The 19,882-nt window shown below is 42.0% G+C and overlaps 1 protein-coding gene and 1 long non-coding RNA gene across 4 annotated transcripts in view; one reads left to right on the top strand and one right to left on the bottom strand.

The window, feature by feature from the left end:
* The window catches only part of VMP1 (vacuole membrane protein 1), a 68,180-nt gene that overhangs the window by 26,161 nt on the left and 22,137 nt on the right, over positions 1 to 19,882 (bottom strand). For all 3 annotated transcript variants that reach the window (XM_071764735.1, XM_071764737.1, XM_071764736.1), the window contains 2 exons: positions 13,256 to 13,423; positions 8,477 to 8,608 (listed from right to left, as the gene is read on the bottom strand). In XM_071764735.1, the coding sequence (XP_071620836.1) occupies positions 8,477 to 8,608; positions 13,256 to 13,423 (300 nt within the window). The remainder of the gene's footprint in view (positions 1 to 8,476; positions 8,609 to 13,255; positions 13,424 to 19,882) is intronic.
* Positions 15,381 to 18,058, top strand: LOC139805866 (uncharacterized). Its single transcript, XR_011730029.1, has 3 exons — positions 15,381 to 16,261; positions 16,345 to 16,399; positions 17,234 to 18,058. It is a non-coding gene; the product is annotated as an uncharacterized lncRNA (long non-coding RNA).

Raw genomic sequence — 19,882 nt, 5'->3', positions numbered from 1 at the left:
CCTTCAAGACTTTAATATAATTTATATTATTTTAATATTTTCTCACCAGAAACCAGGTTTAGTTATCCAAATAATAACATGAAGAGAACATCTTTCCAAAAGTTTGCAGATGATGTATGAAGCTACGGTCTAAGATTATTAAAGTTATAAATTCCTTAACATGTAAAAAGCTGCCTACAAAGACAGTGCTCCTTTTCACATAAAAATCTGAGTTATGTTAAAAATGAGCTGCACAATATTTTGTTTCTTCTGGCTTTCTATTACAACACAATAGAATCAAACACAACTTATGGGAGAATGACCATTTGTGGTTAGGCAATGAACTCGAGAATTTCAGAGGACTGGGAAGAATTATTAACTCATCAAAATAACATATTAACTGCAGAAGAGCAGTTTTAACAAGTTGGAGAGCTACCTACAGGCTGAGAGGTTACAATTTACAGCCAGGCTAAGAAAGCAGTGGATCAGCAACCACCCTTAATGATCAACAAAATAACCTGGAGAACAGAGATCAAGAGAGAGGTGACAGTCAGTGCTAATCACTGCAAATAGTTCATTACCCAGTGACCAAAAAACCATTTCATTTTCACCTGCAAAATAAAGGTCCCAGATCTCATGAGTAAGGATCCACTAAGATGCAAGCAGGAGTATTTTAATAGTGGTTCATGGGGATACTGATCCCCCACTCCATCAGGTGCAGCAGCTCTGAACACTCACAAGTGTACAGTCAATAAGAAATCAAATGGATTTGAATTTTTCTAGGTGAATTTTTCTAGTAGCCTTTCTTAGAACAAGGGTACTGGATACAGAGGGAGGGAAATGATTTCCACATCTGTTTACATTCAAATTCTTGAGTTTGGTTGCATGTTAAGAGGTGATGCTGCAATCCACAAAAATAATCAGCAAGATGCTCGGCTTTGGGACTTTGTAACCTCAGACATATGAGTTACTATAATTAGTTCTTGTGCCAGAAAAAATGAAGTTTTTCCATAGAAAATACAGTTAAAACTATTGTCCTCATAATCAGATTTTACAGCTGCAGTTACAAAGAAGCCACAGATAGCAAAGCAGTGTGCAAAGCAGAGACAGATCCTTTAAAAGTCAGATGGGAGCAGTGTACAAGAGAGAGGTGATGGTTGCAACTGCTCACTCTGCTTTCCCTGGTGATTAAGTTTTAACCTGTTTGGAGTAAAAGTGCAAAACTTCTGAGCAATTATTATAAAATCCATTATGTGGTAAATAAGACTTCCCTTCAACATGAGTAGGAAGGAAGTCAACCACCTCTGGATTAAACAGACTTAGTATTAGGAACCTCTATGTATTTTCTTCATCCCATTAACCAACTGTATCATGGTAAAAATGTTTTTATTTTCCTCACTTCTCCCCAAGACCTAAGGGAAATGTTTCTTTGTGATAAATTCCAACTCAAAAGCTTTAGTTTCAGGATTTCAGGCTGTTACAATCCAACACCATGCTCAGGTTTGGAAGTGACAGATCACAATGAACACCTATCCCAGAGCTCCAGTGAGTCACAGGCACTCAAACTCAATTCCAGACTTTTCCACAACTGGAACGGAAGCTCTCAGAGTTCTGCATAAAAAGTCCTTTTGCTTCATGTAAGAATAAAGAAATTTTGTAAAGAATAAGACACAATCAAAGGAAACAGTCCAGAGGAAGAGGAAGGAGCACGTCCTTTCAGTCTTATCAGATCTGTCCTATAGAGCAGTAGCCCTTTTAACCACATCCCCTGTCACCTCCATGCTCTACTCCTCAGTTCAGGTCTGTGCAGCAGCACGGAACAAGATGTGCTCCCTTGGACAGTTTGTTAGAGAGGTGTGAGGAAGTGGGAAATAAATATTTTTGCCTGATACAGAACTACTTTCTTGTCACATCTTGTAGGAGATCTGGCAGTGAGCAGAGCCTGCAATCTATTTCATGGAAGAATTTATTCAGTTTGCCATGTCAGGGAAGCAGGAAGGCTGTGTGGACAGTCAGAGATGGGAAGGATTACCCAAGAGTTGTGTAGCCTCCAGCCTTGGAGGGTTTCAAGCCCAGACTTGACAGTGCCCTGGGGAGCCTGAGCTGATCTCACAGATGTCACTGCTCTGAGCAAAACCTTGGATGAGAAACTCCTTCAGGTTCCTGTCAAGGTGACTTCTTCTGCCGTGCCACATGAGATACAAGCAGCCACTTACAGAGAGAGGACTGAACTCAAAGGACACCCTGGTTCCCACCCTGACCTCTGCAGCCTCTGCTTCTCCAGGGAAAAGCATCTGGGGCTCCTCAGATGTCACTGCAGCTGCAGAGGGAATGCTCCTTTATCTCATTTGTCTCCCCAACTGCAATCAGTGGCCATGGGGCTGCTAATCTAGTTAGAGCAGTGACAAGCAGTTCCAGAATGCTGTCAAATATTGTTATCCATCAAAAATCATCAAGTCCTATTCCTGGAGGGATGGGGGGGCTTAAGATCCAGACACTGTAGGGAAGGGCTCATGAGTGTTGGAATGAAGCAAGTTACTTACTGCTTGGCTTTTGCCACCACTGTCAAGAAAGGAAGCAATTTTTGATAAGCAGACAAATAGATTGACCTTTTCAAAGCAGAGCCAAAATCACCAGCACTGAAAATACCACAGAAAGAACTTAAAAATAAGGAAGAAAAATTCACACTCAAGAAAAAACCACTTGTAGCATAAAAAGGAAGACAAACCCTCTTGCACACACACACACTTCTCCCTGCTCAGCCCAGCCCAGATGTGCAATGCTGAGCACACCTCTCACTTGTTCTCCCTGGGAAGTAGCAAAGGTTCCCAGACAGCTCAGAGAAGTGCTCTGCATACCAGACTCTTGTACAACACAGACATTTAAACAGTGTCTGGAGCAGGGGAGGGGGGAAGCAGCCATTTTCTTGATCACAATGCCATAATTTATTTCTATCAGTTATTGAAGGCTGTCCCTGAAAAAAACATTTTTCAAGCAGTTTATCCAAAACAAATTTTTTTATCATTTCTTGGTCTTTCTCAGAATACTGGGGACTGAAATATGAAATATCTTAGAAGAAACTGTTCCCTTAGGAACTTGTGTTGACCATCCCAGATGCTCACAGAACAGAGCATGGAAATTCAATGGCAGAGCTCAGCTAAGTGCTGCCCCTCCACAAGTGCAAATGCAGCTTACATTGCCAGTGAAATGGTGACATTCTATCTGAAAATGTTCATTTCTATTGTAAAGTGAGAGACTTGTCACCAAAAAAATTCCTCTGAGCCATTATCCTAATCTTGAGTGAAATTATTGCCCAGGTTTCTTCCGTGGCTCCATCATTTCTGATTCATGTGCTTACACACTGTTACAGGAACAGAAGGATGAGTAAAGGAATAGTAGGGGACAGACATTATCACAAAGAGCTGTTTAGAGAAGAAATAATCTCTAGACTGCCACTAGGAAGGGAAAGGAAAGGTAATGCTCATTGCTGGTTTTTCCTTATCTGTAGGCAGGTGTGCAAACTAACAGAACAATGCAGGCACAAGTCTGCCCTATTCCCTTCCCAGTTTCCAAAGAACTCCATGAGGAGGCAGCTTACACACTGGTTACTCACAGCTCCCATTGTCTACCTTCTGCCTACATTAACTCTTTGCTACCTCTTTTCTCAGCTCCTCTGTAACAAATTCCCTTATTGAAAGCTTTCCCTGACTCATTCCAAAGCTTATTTCAACTGGGTAACTTTGGAAAACAATTTAAAACTAAGCTCTTCCCTGGTATATTTGCAGCTTATTATATTGCTACTTTATTTCACTGCCAGTTTCCCATCTCTCTCTAGCCACAGCATTCAGAGGAAGTTTTAAAAATGAAGCTTCAAGATTTGATTAGTTTTGGATTTCCTTTTAATTATGGGTCAAGATAAAAGAGGTAAAAATACCTCCCATACCTATATTAACAAATACAGGCATTAAATTTCAGGAATGTGGTGTGTGAAGACAAAACCTCCTGGTGGGCACCCATCACCCAGCCAAGACCAAAGCCCAGCATTCTTGTAGGACACAATTAATGGAGAGGAAGCTGATGAGGCAAGGGGGTGACTGGAAGACTGGCAAGGGAAATTAGGAACGGAATTTATTTGATGTTGGGTTTCAACAAGTTATTTCTGGGAAAGCAAAACAACAACAACAAAAAAAGCCAAGGTTTTCCAGTTATTGTAGGTGACTTTACCACTTCCATTTTTATGCTAACTGCTTTATAAGAGCCTGCTTGTGGTCTGCTTTAACTTCTTTTTTCTTGCACTGAATGCTCTCAAAACCTTTTGACCAAAGAAGCCAGCAGGCAGGGAATCCTTTTCAAGCAGGAGCTTATCAGCTTCTAACTGTTCACTTCATCATGGGAGAGCTTCACTTTTTCATTTGGCCAACTGATTTTACACTGCTAATTAAATAACATTTTGCTTATTGGTTGAACCTAATCATTCCATTGGAGTGAAGTCACAGTGTCATGTCAGAACACAGTGCTGGGCTCTCCAAGCAACCATGCCTGGGTGTGGTAGGGTGCTTTGTGCTGCTGCTGCAAAGAGAAACCCCACATGAAGACCTGGAAAAGCAATCCAGCTGAAAGCCCCAGAGATGCTGGGAAGCTGGGTTTAACCTGTGCCTGTCACTGCCCCAAAGGTCGATCAGTTTAACCCCTTGCAGACAAGATGCTGCCTCAGGGAGCAGGAAGCTGTTGGCTGGAGCTCCTGGTGCAATGCAAAGCAAAGCAGTTGCAGCTCAGTTTAATACAAACCCTCTTGAGTCCACGTTGACAAATTCTTTAACAAGCCCTGTGGTTACAGGGAAGCTGGTTTCAGTCTGAGTCACTCCTGTTCAAACAGTTTACTGGAAATGGAGGGGAGGGGGAATTTTCAGAGAAGTCATGTGATGGCCAGACAAACCACAACCAGTAAAGGTTCAGCAGAGTCAAAAACAGGTCCCAGCAACAACTGACACCCAGTGTGCAGATGGCACTCAGGCATTTACAAACCAGTCCTGCTGCAGCTCAGCATGGCCATGGATTTAACCCCTTTTCCAAGTCTGTGTTCTCCCCGAGGCAGGACACGTTTTAGAAAGTAAACAAACAGCAGTGGCTGATAGTAACATAGGCAACTAGAAAATACTTTTGCATGGAAATTTGGCTGCAGCAAGGCTGCACAGAAGCAAAGCCTGTTGTGTAAATCATTAGTTCTAAAAAATATGCCACTTAATGAATCCAAACACTTGGAGTCATGAAGGGTTAGATACACAGCACAGATATTAGTACTTGCTCCTTTTAACAAGGAGCAGCAGGATCCAAGAGGGGCCCACGCGTTGGGTGTTATCACTGAATACCTGGAGGGAAGCTGGCATTAAAAGCTTCATTTTCACCAGAAACCTCCCTCAGCTTGAAGTGCTTCAGCATGAGAGAGAACAGATGAGAACACCAAACAATCAGCAACTGTTCAACTGGCAAGGGAGAGCCCCTGCACACGTGCCTGTAGACATGAAACTGTTCAGAGCTCTGCTTGCACTGTGTCATTACCCATGGGCAGCTCCAGCACTAAGTGATAGACTCAGTTCCCCTAATTGAGAGGTTGGGTTGAGCTGCTGGGCTGGAGAGAGACACAACCCCTGGCTAAAAGGAGAGCTCTGATAAACTGCAATCTCCTTTGCTCTGGAACTGGACTGGAAGAGTTAACAGCAACAGAGAGGCTATTTCAAACATTAGTAATTTTAAAGTACTGCCCAAAGCACTGACAAATCAGAGATGTTCTGTTCCTACAACATGCTGGGCTCTGCCTGCTGGAAAGCTCTGAGAAAGAGTCCTGCATGGAACCATGGGCAAACCCCCTTGGTTATAACCAGGGCAGCCATGAGCAGCTCTGCTGCTCCCTTTGTGTAACTGGGGCTCAGCTCCCTGGCACGCAGACCCAGCCCAGGGGTGTGCAGAAAGGAGAAGTGAGTGTTCCTTTAAAACGTGGGGCTTTTTCTGAACTGTGCTCATGGAAAGTACAAGGCAGGCTTACACACCATCCCCAGGCTATTGAGTTTTCTCAAAGCCTAGCTCAGAGAGACAGCTCACTTAGAGCTGAGATTTATGACAGCAAATCCATCAATAAACTCTTTAAGTAAGTAAAGAGTATTTTACTCTGTGTAACTTTGAATGGAGCACTAAACCTTTACAGGGTTTAATCCTTTTTAGGTTCCTTTTTTTTTTTTTTTTTTTGTTGGGATTTTCAAGTGCCAAGCTTGCAAGCACATTCCCCTCACAGATCCTTCAGGCTGGGTGTTACATTCATGGTCTATTGTCACCACACAAGATCCTCATCTGTTCTCAAAATTCCCATTGTTTCTCAGCAATAGCAGTGACAAGCTTTCTAAACAAAACACATGCAGGCAAAACCATCAAGCCACTTGGCTTTGCCTCCTAGGCATGTACCAGCTGAGCAGAAGTAGAGGGGGAAGCTGCTCTTCCAAATCTAACACACCCATTTTCATGCCTTGCAAAAAGGCAGGATGAAGCAAGCCCTTCCTCCTGGAAGAAGGCTCCTGTCATCTGACATCCAGCTTTTTCCAGAGGGCTCCATGGCATGAGACACTTGTCACATCCCCCGTGTTTTCTTAGGCATCAGGCTTCAGCTTGGGAGAGTGGAAGAAGCTGATGTAGGTAATAAAAGTTGTTATTGAGCAATTTAAAAATAGACATCCTAACTGCTCCTGAAGAGCAATTACAGAACAACTGGTGATAAGCTGTGCTGAAGATGGGGATTTACTCAAGGTCACAGGAAAAGGCAGCCCTGTCTCCCACAGACATCGAGCAAAAACATGACTAAAGCCAAAAGCCAAAAGGAAGTCATATTAGCAAATGGAAAAAACTGAACTGTCAGTTTTATGAGCACAATACAATTTAATCAGATTGTCAAAGCCTCATGTAAGAAGAGTTTTATAGAAACCAAACCACAGATGAAGTTTCAAAAATTCTTTTTTCCTGGCCATCTCTCCACAAAACAACATGCTTCCATCTGACTTCCATTGCCAAGGAAACAAAATCAAAAGTACTGGTAAATAACACCATCATTTTTCTTAATTACACAGTGCCATTAATTTCCTAAGGGCAATCAATACAGCCACCTATATTTTGGCCTGTCCTAACAAAATGCTCTCTAGCAAAAACTTTCTGCCCAAGAATCTTCCTGTGCATTCTGGAAACCAACTCTGGCTGCTGCCACAGCTGGACATCTGTATCATTTGCTGGAAGTTTCAGAAAACAGAGATAGCATTTCAGCTCTCAACTCATGCATTCAACTGTTTTTGGGGTTTTTTGGTTTGCTTGGTTTTTTATACAGCTAGGGATTACTTTGCAAAGCAGACTGATGCTACAGTGAAGAACAAAGCAGATTCATTCCCTCTCCCCTCCCCCACTGCATCTTTAAAGAAATAGAAGACTTTATTATTTACAATAGCAGAAAAACCTCTTTGGAACATTCTAGGAAGGGGAGGCTCTCAGGAAACACAGGGTTTACTGTTAGAATTACTAGATTACACTCAGTATTTCCAGACAAGCCACTATCTTTCATGAAAAAAGCTTCATCCATTTTCTGAAGAGAAGGGTGGAAAAGAAAAAAAAAGTAAAATTATATATCAAGAAATTAGCCTGGCAGAAGAGTTTAAAGAGAGCAGTGCATGGTAAATAGCATATGCTGGGTTTTTTTAATAGCAGTCTCATGACCTGTTACAACTTAGTGGCAGAGAAAACAGTGTAAGAAGGAAAAATGCAGAGAAATTCAGTGGCAAGGAGTTTGAGGAAAAAATGTTCACTATCAGTAACTTGTGAACAGGATGCAAACTCCTGAACTGAATGAAAACTTATCTGCAATATCATCTGACTGATGCACAGGGTCAGTTGCAAACCATGCTGTAACACAAGCAGCATTTAAACCATCAAGAAAATAATGACAAGAGCAACAAAAAGGGATTCAGAGCAGTTTGATTGCATTTTCACATCAGGAAAAACACATTTCCTCAGGCTGATGAATGGGTCATGCACTGGCCCCTGAGGGTGTTAGTGGCAAGGTAGGCAAATGCCATCTGAAGGGGATGAGCTGACTGGAAAGCATCTCCTGGCCTAGGGAGGATTTATATGCAGCTCTCACAGCCAGAGTTACAGGACAGCACCTCCTCTATCACTGCTTTGTTAGCCCACTTTCTGTCTTACCTTTATTGTGCTGTTCTTGGAAATCTAAATTAATGCAGTATGTGCAGCAAATACTTTGACTGAACCATTGTAACAAGCTGCATTCTTGGCCTCCCATCACCAGAGGTGTCTCTACCCACTGGAGGATCTTTTTCCCTCCCTGGGGAAGTCCCCTGTGAACTCACACCAACTGATTGCTGGCCCATTCTCATTTCATTGGCATGATTATTGACTCCATTTGGTTGATCTGTGTTTTATTAATTCTGTTGTTTTGCATTGTTCTTACTTGTGCAGTCTCTGCATGTTCCAGCATCTCCTCAAATTCCTGGTACTCTTCATCATCAGGTTCAGCACCAGAGAGCCGGGCTGCCCTCGCCATGAAATATGGAGGCAGCTCTCCAATGGCCGTGCCAGCACCCTGGGAAAAGAATAATTCTGATTTATTTTCATGTTTATTCTTAAACAGGAAACCTGTGATATGCTCACAGTCCCGAGGACATTTCAGATCATCAGAACTGATGAGACCAACTGCTTTGAGAAGTTTCCTTTTATCCACCGGCTCCAATTTCCCCCGGTTTCATCCGTAAAAAACTTTTTCTTGGAAATCTCCTCATCCCCCTTTCCCCTGGGCAGCAGAATTCAGCTTCTCCCAGGGCAGCCCAGCGTGCTGCAAGGCAGTGGCTCCCAAGCTGAGGGCTGGGAGGTCAGGATGCTTTGCTCTCTGGATCTCTGGGGCCCTGCAGAGTGGCAGCTTGCCCAGCTCCTGCAGCCAGCTGCGGCGGGGAGCTTGGAGCTCGTGGGAGATGAAGCCAGGCCGGGGGCCCTGCTGCCCCAACACCATCCCTGACTCAGCACAGCCCTGCCACATGGTGCCAGACACATGTGCCAGCATGTGACAGCCTTTGGTCCCGAGCAGCCTTCAAAAAAAATCATCTGGGAGCTCCTCCCCGGTGCCATCGCAGAGCTTACGTGGTCAGTCATGAGACTTTGTGCAAGTGTTTGTCAGAAAACAGGTCTGAGTTTTAGCAGAGCTATGAGCAAGGAAAGTGAGGTTAAGCAAAGCTTGATCTCGAGTGTTCTCTCTCCTTCAGATGGAATGAAAAAAGCCAAGGGAACTCGAGATGAAAGCCTGGTTCCCTTCTCACCACAGGAAAATTATATTTGTTTTCTCAGGACATCAAATGACTCATTTCAGGCTTGTGGGTAAAGGCAACCTTAGCTCAACCAAGGAAAAGAAGAAAAGATAGACAGCTGAGATTGAACATATGGATAAACAGGGAATAATGAGACAGGAACTTGGATTAAACTCAGAATGGTTTAAATATAGGACAGGTAACAGCACAATAGTTGGGCACCACACTAAAAGTGCACAAAGGTAGCTCCATGCAGATGGCTTTTCTTTCTCAGGGTCTGTTGTGACAAATGCTTTCTATTCCTTTGAAGCAATGTGAAAGCTTTTCAATTTCCTTTGTTCCTGCTCTATATGCAGCTGCAAGCAAGGAAGAATTCCAGCTGCTGTGGATATTCCAAATCATCAGGTTGTGGTTTGAAGTCCCGCCACTCTCTGCAGTTGCTCAAACTGTTAAATTCTCAGTTCGAGCACACAAAGTGCACAGCCCCATCTGTTTTTACCCTTGTTTTCCACAGAAGACAAATTTACAGGAGTGCAACAAGCTGAACTTCATTAATCTGCCTGTTTCTGGCACTAGGGCAGATAAGCCTGGAAACAGTAGCAACAACGTTTCAGAAAAATTAACTTGAGGTTATGTTCTCGGTGTGATGCAAGAACAAAAAGTCACATTGCTTCTCCAGGCTCTGCCAATTTGCTTTGGCTTCATTTTGTTAACTAAGGAAGAGGTTTGCATGTGTGTACTGGACATGAACTTTCTTTAAATTGGCTAAGTCACATGCTCATTATTACAAAACATTTCAGAAGTGCAACAAAAATCATATGATTTCATGTCTGCTGCAGATAGGTTAAGTGCATAAAAAACTAAAAAGAAGCAATTATGGGATCTAAACCAGTAATTAACTATTTTTTTTTAACATGAGCTGTGCATTTTCACCATTTAACTTTGAATTCCACTTTTACATGCAGATTCCTTGAACTAACAAGAAGTTGGAAAGGCAAATGGTAATTTTTTTTTTTTTTTTTAAAGAAATACATTCAGAAAAGGAAACTGGGAAATTACTCCTCTAGAAAGAATCTTTTAAATAGATTTGATACTGGTCAGAGTACAGGCTGCCCGTTCTGCTAATTCCACACAATTAAACATTTTTATTCTTTCCCCTTATTTCTTGTAAAAAGAAAAAAACAAAAAAAAGCTGCAACACATTAAAAATGTAGGGCACTATTGAATTCCTTGTCCCTGTGGGATGGAAGGCTGTGAAAACTGGCATACACCTAGCAGATTGTTTTTGAGAGTCATTCTGCAGGCCAGGCTTGGTGGAGCCAATTTTTAGTGATTGAAAAAAAGCATCATTTTCATGTCACCTAATAATTCCTTAGACACAGTGATATTTAATCCTCATAACACTCATTATCAGCAAAAATGGCTATTGCTGACATGCAGGGGATTAGTAATGATTTTAATCTCTGGAATAAATCTGTACCTGCTTTAAGTTGGCTGCAAGAGCTGCTGATGGTTTGGAGATCCAAATCAAATCCCTCGTGCAGATAAATCCCCACACTCAAACCTTGCAGGATACTCAGTCTGGGTAGGTTTAGAGTCAGAGGTCTGCAAAGTCCCCACTGGGACTGTCCTGCTCTCAACATTTCACATGAAAACTTCCATTGCCACCACCCTCCAAACAGCCAAGACCAGCCAGATTTCACTCTGGAGCCTTTCAGCAGCATTTTGTGTTACAAGTTGAAAGGAAACAGGCTGCTGGTGCTATTGTACCTATTCCCCTCAAGGGTCCACGGGCTGTGTTAGTAGCACATCTGTGTACATCTCTTTATTCCTTTTTTGTCATGGTAAATTCTGATTTTAGATACAATTGGAAGTTGCTGGTTAAAGTGTTAAGGTAAGCACGGAGTGCCAGTGTTCTATTGAATTAAAATTAAAAGGATTTTGTGAGCTCATTCAATTGTACCCAGATCAGGAATTAAACTTCATATTCTTGATTCCATTTTAAAAGCAGAAAATTAATTAAGTTCACTATTTATTTTTTTTACTAAGGTTTTGATTTGCAAAAATCAGCCTTCTCACTTTCTGGAACTCACCACTACTTTCCTCTTACGACGGACGTTTGGTTTGAGAGTGACAGAATGAAAAACAAGATTCTTCAACAGCTTCCACAGAAAATGAATTGGAATTAAGACAAAAGAAACATACTGGAAGAAGCAGCAGCAATTGCCAACTTGATCTGGCTTACAGGAAATTAGCAAGCAATGTTTATGTACTCATGAAACATTCCAAGAAAGCATAACATTACACTAGACACCACTGGTAGACAGAGGATGCTCCCCAGGGAAAATGTAGTGGAGACAGAGTTCAGTGAAAAGGTGGCTGAGAGGGGATTTGAAGGGGAGAAGGAGGAAAGGGGGGGGGAAATTGTGGGGTCCAATTGTTCTGCTCTGCTGCTGTTCCCTTCTCCTCTCCACAGCCTGAACACAGCTGAAGGTGCTGTTTGTTCTCCCCCATGGCTGCTCAGGTCACAAGCTTGCAGCTCTCTTAGCTCATTACTAAACTACTCGATTCTCATCACAGCTCAGTTATTTTACATGCTGGAGATTAAGCAATGGATGTTTACCCTGAGCTACATTTTTATTTTGCAACCCTAGAAACCTAATGGTAAATGGCATTTCTGTTACTCTGGTCTCCATCAAACAAATTTCAGCAGAGGGGGACGAGGGAGAAAATAAAAATAAATCTTAATTTCCTGGTCTCATAAGTACTTGTATGTTTAGTTACTTATCAAGCATTCAGGCAATTCAGTCCTCTCACTAGAAAGAGTGAAATTTAAGATGTACTTTGCTTCTTGAGAAAGCCTGAAGTCCACTTTCTCTGTTACTATTCTGAGCTTGGTACTGCTACACATTCCTTTAGTCTGCAATGTGTACAACCTAACTGGAATTTCTGTTAAGTAACACAGCTGCTGATAATTTTAAAAGTTAAAGTGACCAAGGTTGTCCTAACATCTTTTTTTCTTATCCTTTTTTAGAGGGAATACAAGAGCAGACACCAGATACCAGGTGTTTTCAGAATTTCCTCTCTCTACATTTGAATTGGTCAACCAAGAATTTAATAATTAAATATTGGGCTGGAACAGGAAGTCTACTGACTTAAAATAAATAAAGTTAATTTGGCATGCAGCTCACAGCAGAGGCATCTGTGCAAATGGCAATTCAGAATCATCTGCACATAATGAAAAAAACAACCTAGCTGACCAAAATCTTCCAAAAATCAAACTTCTATTAAAAGCTGCGGAAGGAAAAAAAAAAAAAAGGAAAATGGAAGGGAAGTTCCAATGACAACGTTTCCTAAGAACCTGATTCACTTCAAACCTACTCTGCTTTTCCTGTTTTAAATGAAAAGTTTGCCATGGTGGAAACAGACAGAAAAACAGGAATAAAATACACCAAGACATGCAACATAAGACTCTTATTTTAATCGACTCTATTGATGCAAGTCAGAAAATCATTTCAGCTACAAAATTGCAGCTTCATTCAGTTACTCGTGTGACTCACTTTACAGGCTCAAAATTAAAAAATTTATTTATTGTTTAATGCATGTAGTGTAAGACCCAATTATTTGGGATGCAGATACCCTTTCTAAAACTTAATTTTTATGTTAACAGCTTTGAGGTCCATGAGTGTTTTCTTTAGAAAAGTAGTCAAGGCTCCATTTGATAAAATCCCAGTAATATCATATTTTAAAGTACATTTAAACTATCCAGAGCTAGAGGGAGGATGAGCAAGGCATCACATTGCAGATACATTTTGCTGTTGGCAGCCTATGTCACCTGTATTTTGCAAATTTGGGAATTTGTGTGTATTGCTGAACACAGTAATTAAGTGCATAGATCTAAAATTGCTTAAATTTAATAAACCAAACCTTACCCACATGCAGGCCTCCAGCCTGACTTTTGAGATGATATTCCATAAAGAGATGGATCCTGCAGTCGTCTCCTCCTCAGGGCAGATAATTTGGTCTGGGTAAGGAGGCTCAGGAAAATTCACTGAGTTACATTCATATGCAGCAAGAGTCACTGATGCTATGTGTGGACCCTGAAAGACACAAGTGATGTCAAATATATCTTGTGATAGTGATAACAGAAGTTAAAATTAAAACCCCACATTTATCCCTGATGCAAGGAACCTAAAGCTTACTCTGTTTCTTGCTCTGGCTGTTAGTAATGTTAAAAAAAGGACTGAGTTAAACTAAGGTCCTTACATAAGGTCACAAATTGAAATAAATTTTAAAATTTTATTTATATGCAGAGCAAATTACACACAACCTTAACCTTTGCTATTAATTATTTGATGGGTTTTGATGTTACGTTGGGAAACAATTTTTTCCTTTAAACGAGTGATGTTTCATTAGAGCAATAAAGGAGTCTGACACCCCCAAACCAAATCAAAGCTAAATTTATTACAGAATAATGAGGGAAAGACCTCAGACTGCCATTCCCCTGCACAAGGTTTCCAAAGCTCACTGAAACCCAGGAGCCAGAGGACTCTGACAGCTTCATTTGCACCTGAAAGGGTGAAATTCCACAGCAGGTCTCACACAAAAGGTGAAGCTCCATTGCTTTTTCTAATTATATTTGGGTTCACTCATTTCAGGTCATCAAAATTTCAGGTCCCACTGAAGAGACCAGTGCACTGGTTAAGCAACTACATTGATCCTGTAATTTTTTAATGGCAGTGAAAAAAGGATGCTGAAACAAAAACCAAACAAAACCAGTTCTATTTTCTTGTAAAAAACTACTGTTTTCATATGTAAGCAATTCAAAGGAAAACCCTCCTTCTGGCATGCAACTGGTAAAAGAGAAGTTGCTGTGATACCCATGAAATTATTTAATTTATTCCTCGTTACTTTAAAGGAGAAGAATTCAAAAATGCTCTGGCATCCTTTGGATTATATGAATCCCCTGAGATGATAAATGAGGCACAGGCTCTCTCACAACAAAAAAACAAACAACACAAAACAAAACAAAAGGTTCACAGAAGGAAAACTGAAAAAGAGGAGATCCCAAAGTTGATACACAACAGCGATTTTGATGTGGCAGGGAGAACAAAGAGTGGGTGAATAAACCAATGACTACTGAAGTATACTGACAACATTTCTAGAGGCCCCAAAGGCAATGGAAAACGTTTTGGTACTTGTTGTAAGATTATCCCTGCCCCAGCAGCTTCATCATCTCTAAACAAAGCATCGATCTCTATTTTACTCATCTAGGAAAACCCAAAGAGTGTTGAAACTTTGCTAAAATTGTAAAGCACATTTAAGGCAAACCTGGGAATCTTTCTCCAATGCATCCTGAAGCTTCAGGAATTTAATTGTCCCTCCCCAATCTCACAGCTACTTTGGGACAGAGGTCTCAGGCCATCTTCCTTAAATTTATGGGTTTCACCTGCAGAAATTTGCACAAAGTTCTCTTGAACAGCAAATTTGCCTGGAGGAAATCCCCAGGTACTCGAGTTGTAAATGACCATTTCCTATGCTGCAGTGAGAGTAAGGGTGAGGTCGTTGCCAAGGCAGTGAGATTCGGTGTGTGAATCCAGAAGTCTGATTTTCAGTTCCACAAAACGTGGAAGCCATGCCACACTACAGAGTAACTACACCCAGCTGGGATGCCAGACTCAGTTTCATTTTTATAATACTGAGAGACAAATTTAATCACCACTGCATTGAGGCTCCCAGCCCCTTGCAAGGTTTCAGTGAGAGCAGGATCAGGATTTCTTCTCAGACTGCATCTGAGGTGTGTGAAGAGTGCACAGCCTGGGGAGAGCAAGAAATGACAAAACCCCCACCAGGAAGCTGCTGCAGGAGCTCCTTGCCATGAGCAGCTTCCTCCCATGGAGCTGCCATCCCTGAAATGGCTTAATGGTCCCCAAAACACTGCCTCCTGTTAGGAGAGCTCTCCCAGTCTCAACAAATGTCTGCAAAAGGACAAATGTTACAAGGAGCAGCCAATGGGAAAAAAGGCATTTCACAAAGCAGCTGTAAACAGCCAGAGAACCACCTGAAGATGAGGCCAACTGGACGTGTTTTTACCACTGTCATGTAAACAATTCTATAATGGAAAAAAGTTGGGAGTTATGGAACCCACAGAAGCCACGTTTGAACTGGAATAAGAAACAAAGCTGATTCAGAGTGATGAAGTGTGGAGTACTGGAACTCAGAGCAAGCCAAAGGAGAGGAGAAGAATCCTGTGTCCTGCCCTGGCAGGGGAGCTCAGCTGTCCTGTTAGCAAATGGACAACATCTCCCAGCTCTGGCCAGCTGTCTGCAACATCTCCCACATCTGCTTTTGTTCTAGCTCAGCTCTGAAAGCTTCACATAGAGCATTCTACTCTCCCAAAGCCATGGTTACCAAGCACCTCAAAACAATGGCTGGCTGAACAGGACCATGGTTGCAGTGTGGGTGGAAGGGGAGGAGGAGTGGGAGGGGTGCTGGATGTTTCATAAGAGAGGTGCCATTTTGCTCTATGTTTGGCAATAGTGGTGGTTTAACTCTGAATGGAAGAGGGAACCAACTTCAAATGAGCTTTAGGTGCCACCTCTGGAAAATCCCAGACAATATACACTCCTTTATACTCCTCCCCGTGCCAGAAGGATTAATTCTCATACAGGTTTTTAATCCTCTTCACAAATCATACTGCCTCCACCCTTTCCTCCTCCATCTCCGCATGGGGCCACAGTCCGTGGAGTGTTTTGCCTCTCTGCAACAGCTCAGTTTATTTCAACACTTCAGGAAAGCCTCTAAGATATCCCCTCTTTGACTCTTCTACCTTTGAAAAGGCTTTTTGCACAACTGTCAGACCAGACAACAAATACTAAAACCGGGCGATTTAGTAGAGATGCTGCTTGCCAAACCAGGAAGAGTCTCTGAAATTCAAGGCATGTAAGATCCTGAACACCAACTGTCTTTCCCTCATCCTCTTCCAATATATTTTTTTTTTTCTTTGCCTTTTAAATTGCAGGAGGCACTAACAAAGGCCAACAGAGAAGAAATTGAGAAACATTCTGCTGACTCGGGTGAGAAACATTTGCTTGCCACTACTGACGACCAGAAGGAGCCTGTGGTTAGGCTGGAATGCCATTTGTTAGAAATATCTGTACAATTCACAAATCAAGCAAGACAAGATCTGGTCATCAAGATCAACTCAACATATATCTGGTTTTTAGCAACAGTAATTTAGGGGAGTTTGGAAATCACTATCTATACAACCCTACCCTAATGTCTCATGGAAGGTAACCTCGACCTCTTGAACTCAGAGGCCTTCAGAGAAGTTTCAGTTCAGTGATTTGAAGGCAACCAAGTCAGAATAGACACTGCTAATCCTTAGAAATAAGTTATTTAAAATGCTGTATTATAAAATTTCTAGAAAGTATAATATTTTATCTGCTACTCTTGGAAATTCAGCAGTGCGAGTGGAATGGGGCAGCAGACATAAAAAAAAGGTCTAAGTCCTTAAAAGCATGCTGATGAAATACCTGAAAGAGAAAAGTCTTCACTGTAAGGAAAAATGACTGCATGTCCAGTGATAAATTAATTCTATTTTGACACCATTAATCATTCTCTGTGCCTAGAACACAACAAAAGCTGCAAACTCATTGTGTATTAAAGGTTGTTTTCTCACATGCCCCTTCACAGAGCAGCCACCCTGCTGAAGTGACACAACAGCTACATCTAAATTTAACCTTTTCTATTTGGGGAAGATACAGTTTTAGGCTGTCTCTAATTTAGAAGCATTTGACAAAGAAAAGTGATACGTCTGCCAGCAAGAAAGATGTTGCACTGAACTCACTGCTGAACTTCATGCACTAAAGATCTGTTTTCCTCCATGGATACACTGCATTTCATCCTAGGTTCAAGACTCAGCCCTTCCACAGGGGGAAAACATGTCATGCTACATATGATCAAGATAAATTGGAAAAACAAAAGCTTGCTTCTCATGGGAAACATCCTGCAAGCATTGCCCCAGGCTGCAGCTCATCTCATGCTAATCTATGAAGTCATAACACCTCTCAAGAAAGTAAAACCAAGTTCCAGCATCCTTTTTATCTTCAAGAGCAGTGGACAACTGAAACCACAAAGAAAACTGGTCTGTGATTAAAAGGGAAAAGCTTGATCTGGAGGTGGCTAGTAAATATGTCAATCTAGTCTGTCTGGCTGTGTGTTACAAGATTAAAACGTCTTGTGATTTTATACAATGTCTGGTATGCAGTGCTGGCTACAAAATGGGGTCAGCATGAAGAAAGATCCCATACCTAGAGCATCTTCAAGTGACACAAACATCCATCAAGCAGTCAGGGCTTGTTTTAGCAGACTGTCACAGCCTTTTCAAGCAACTTCTGAATTTTACAGTCATCATGTCTCTCAGCAAGTTTCTATTCCCACTTGAGTCAAACCTTGCCCCACAGTGCAGAGCTGATGGAAATTCCAAATGATGAGCCACAAGCTTTGAATATGACTGAACAGGAACCACTGAGGGAGCAGCACGTGGTGTGTAACAAACAGGGCCACGTTGCTACTATGAGGAGTAACACAAAGAGCAGACGTTTTGTAGGGCTGCACCAACGCTGCTTTCTGTAGGAGCAAACAGATCTGTGTCAGGGAAAGGCACAACTGGAAGAATCCAAGCTTGTGCCCTGGTGCTGACAGAAGGCAAAAATAACCTGTCAGCATCCTCTCCTTGCCTCACCACCCACCTCTTACTTCTGAAGAATAAATCACAGCAGCCATGGTGATTGGCTGCAACATCTCCAATTAAGAGAGCATTTTGCAGTTATCATTATTTTCAGCCTGGTTAAGGAAGCAGCAACATGATGGTACAGAGTTCAGACTGTGCATAATAAATAAAGAAATAAAGAACAGCAGAGGCTCCAAGGGAGCAAATGAGGAGAAAGCATGATGTGACCTCCCTGTGGAGCTGAGAGAACCAGTGATGAGGAAGTTGAGCAGATAATGAAAACAAGGTGTCAGAATCTAAAAAGCAGAGGCCAGAGTGTACAGATCAGCTCTGACTCCTCAGCTCGGTGCAAGTTCAGACCACCAGAGCTGGCCCAGATGCTCAATCCAGGGTACAGATTAATGTCACATCAAGATTTTGTGGACTTCTGAGAAGTGGAAGCAAGGTGGCTGATCCCACACAGATGGAGGAGCTTCAGCTGTTTATTGCCACAGTCCCAGCTTCAGATAAACCATCCAGGCTCTGACGTGCAGCAGCACTGGAGGCCACGTATGGCACTTGCAGCATTTTGGGTTCTGACTCAGGAGGTCTGGCAGTATGGGAGGTTATTGCTTCCAGCTGCTCCACCAAGCCCTGAGGTTACCACCCACCCTCAGAGCAGGACAAGGGGACCAGGAGGGTCTGCTCAGCAGTTGCCAGGCTTGAACCCAGCAGCACTTAAACTACCACTGATTTCAGCTCACAGCAGCCTGGGGCCTTGGGGCTCAGATCAGAGTCTCCCCCCCTGAGCTGTGGCAGCTGGAGGAATTGTTCTGCCACAGAATAATCTAAAGCAGGGGTGCTGGGTTTATTCTCTGCAGGTATCAATTGGCATCTGACATGTACATGAGCAGGGAGTGCACTTAGGGGCACTAAGACTCCAAATGAACATTTTTCTCCATGAAAACATGCTTTCAAATATCAGATTTTTTTTTAAAATGCAAGCAAGGCACCAGAAGATTTAAGAAACACCCAGGTTACACAACTGATCTGGCAAGAGAGTCCAGTTTAATTCCTTGGACTCTTCCAGTCCACCAGTGCATTATTAATGTCAGTGTTGCAGTTTCAAGCAGAACATGTGAGCTGTAAGCAGGAGTTCCCAACAAGAGATAGTTGGCAAAACTTTTTTTTTTTTTTTTTGTTAATTTAAAGTTTTATGTTGATTCAAGTATTCCAGGATGTTTCAGTTCATTGTAAAAAGCTTAGGACAGCTGGAGGAAGTAGGTTTAAAGGCATGAAGGAAACAAATGAGAGAGCAAGAGTCACAAACAACCCTCACACAAACAGGATCCATTTCAACTTACATGAGAATGAATTCCTATCTTCTGCATTTTTCTCTATTTTTTCTTACAACAACCTTAACAAGTCAGCAGGGGTAATGTGAGCACAGATATTGCACAGAACCAGTTTTTATTTCACTTGTTTCAGTCTTGCAAGTTGACATGTGAATTGAACAGCATGGACTGAAAAGAAACACCTCACTTAACAAAAATAATTCAGTGCTGGTAAGAGGAGCAGTGCTGCACCCTCCCACCTGAGCCGGGTCAGCTTTTGTTTCTTGGTTTTTCCTTAACACACAGAACCCACAGTTTGCTGGGTTACTCACTCTAGTTTTAAATGATCCACATGGGAAGAGCAAGACTTGTCCTGAAGCTGACAATCACTATGCAAATACTCCTGCATTAAAGTCACAAGTAAATAAATAGAGGAAAAAAGAAAAAAAAAAAATTGTGTAGATTTTCAAATTATTCTGTCTCCATGGAAGTGAAAGTGGAGTAAGCCCTGT

Source organism: Heliangelus exortis, chromosome 21 (assembly GCF_036169615.1).
Source record: "Heliangelus exortis chromosome 21, bHelExo1.hap1, whole genome shotgun sequence".
Taxonomy (NCBI): Eukaryota; Metazoa; Chordata; class Aves; order Apodiformes; family Trochilidae; genus Heliangelus; species Heliangelus exortis.
This window is presented reverse-complemented; position numbering and strand designations above follow the sequence as displayed.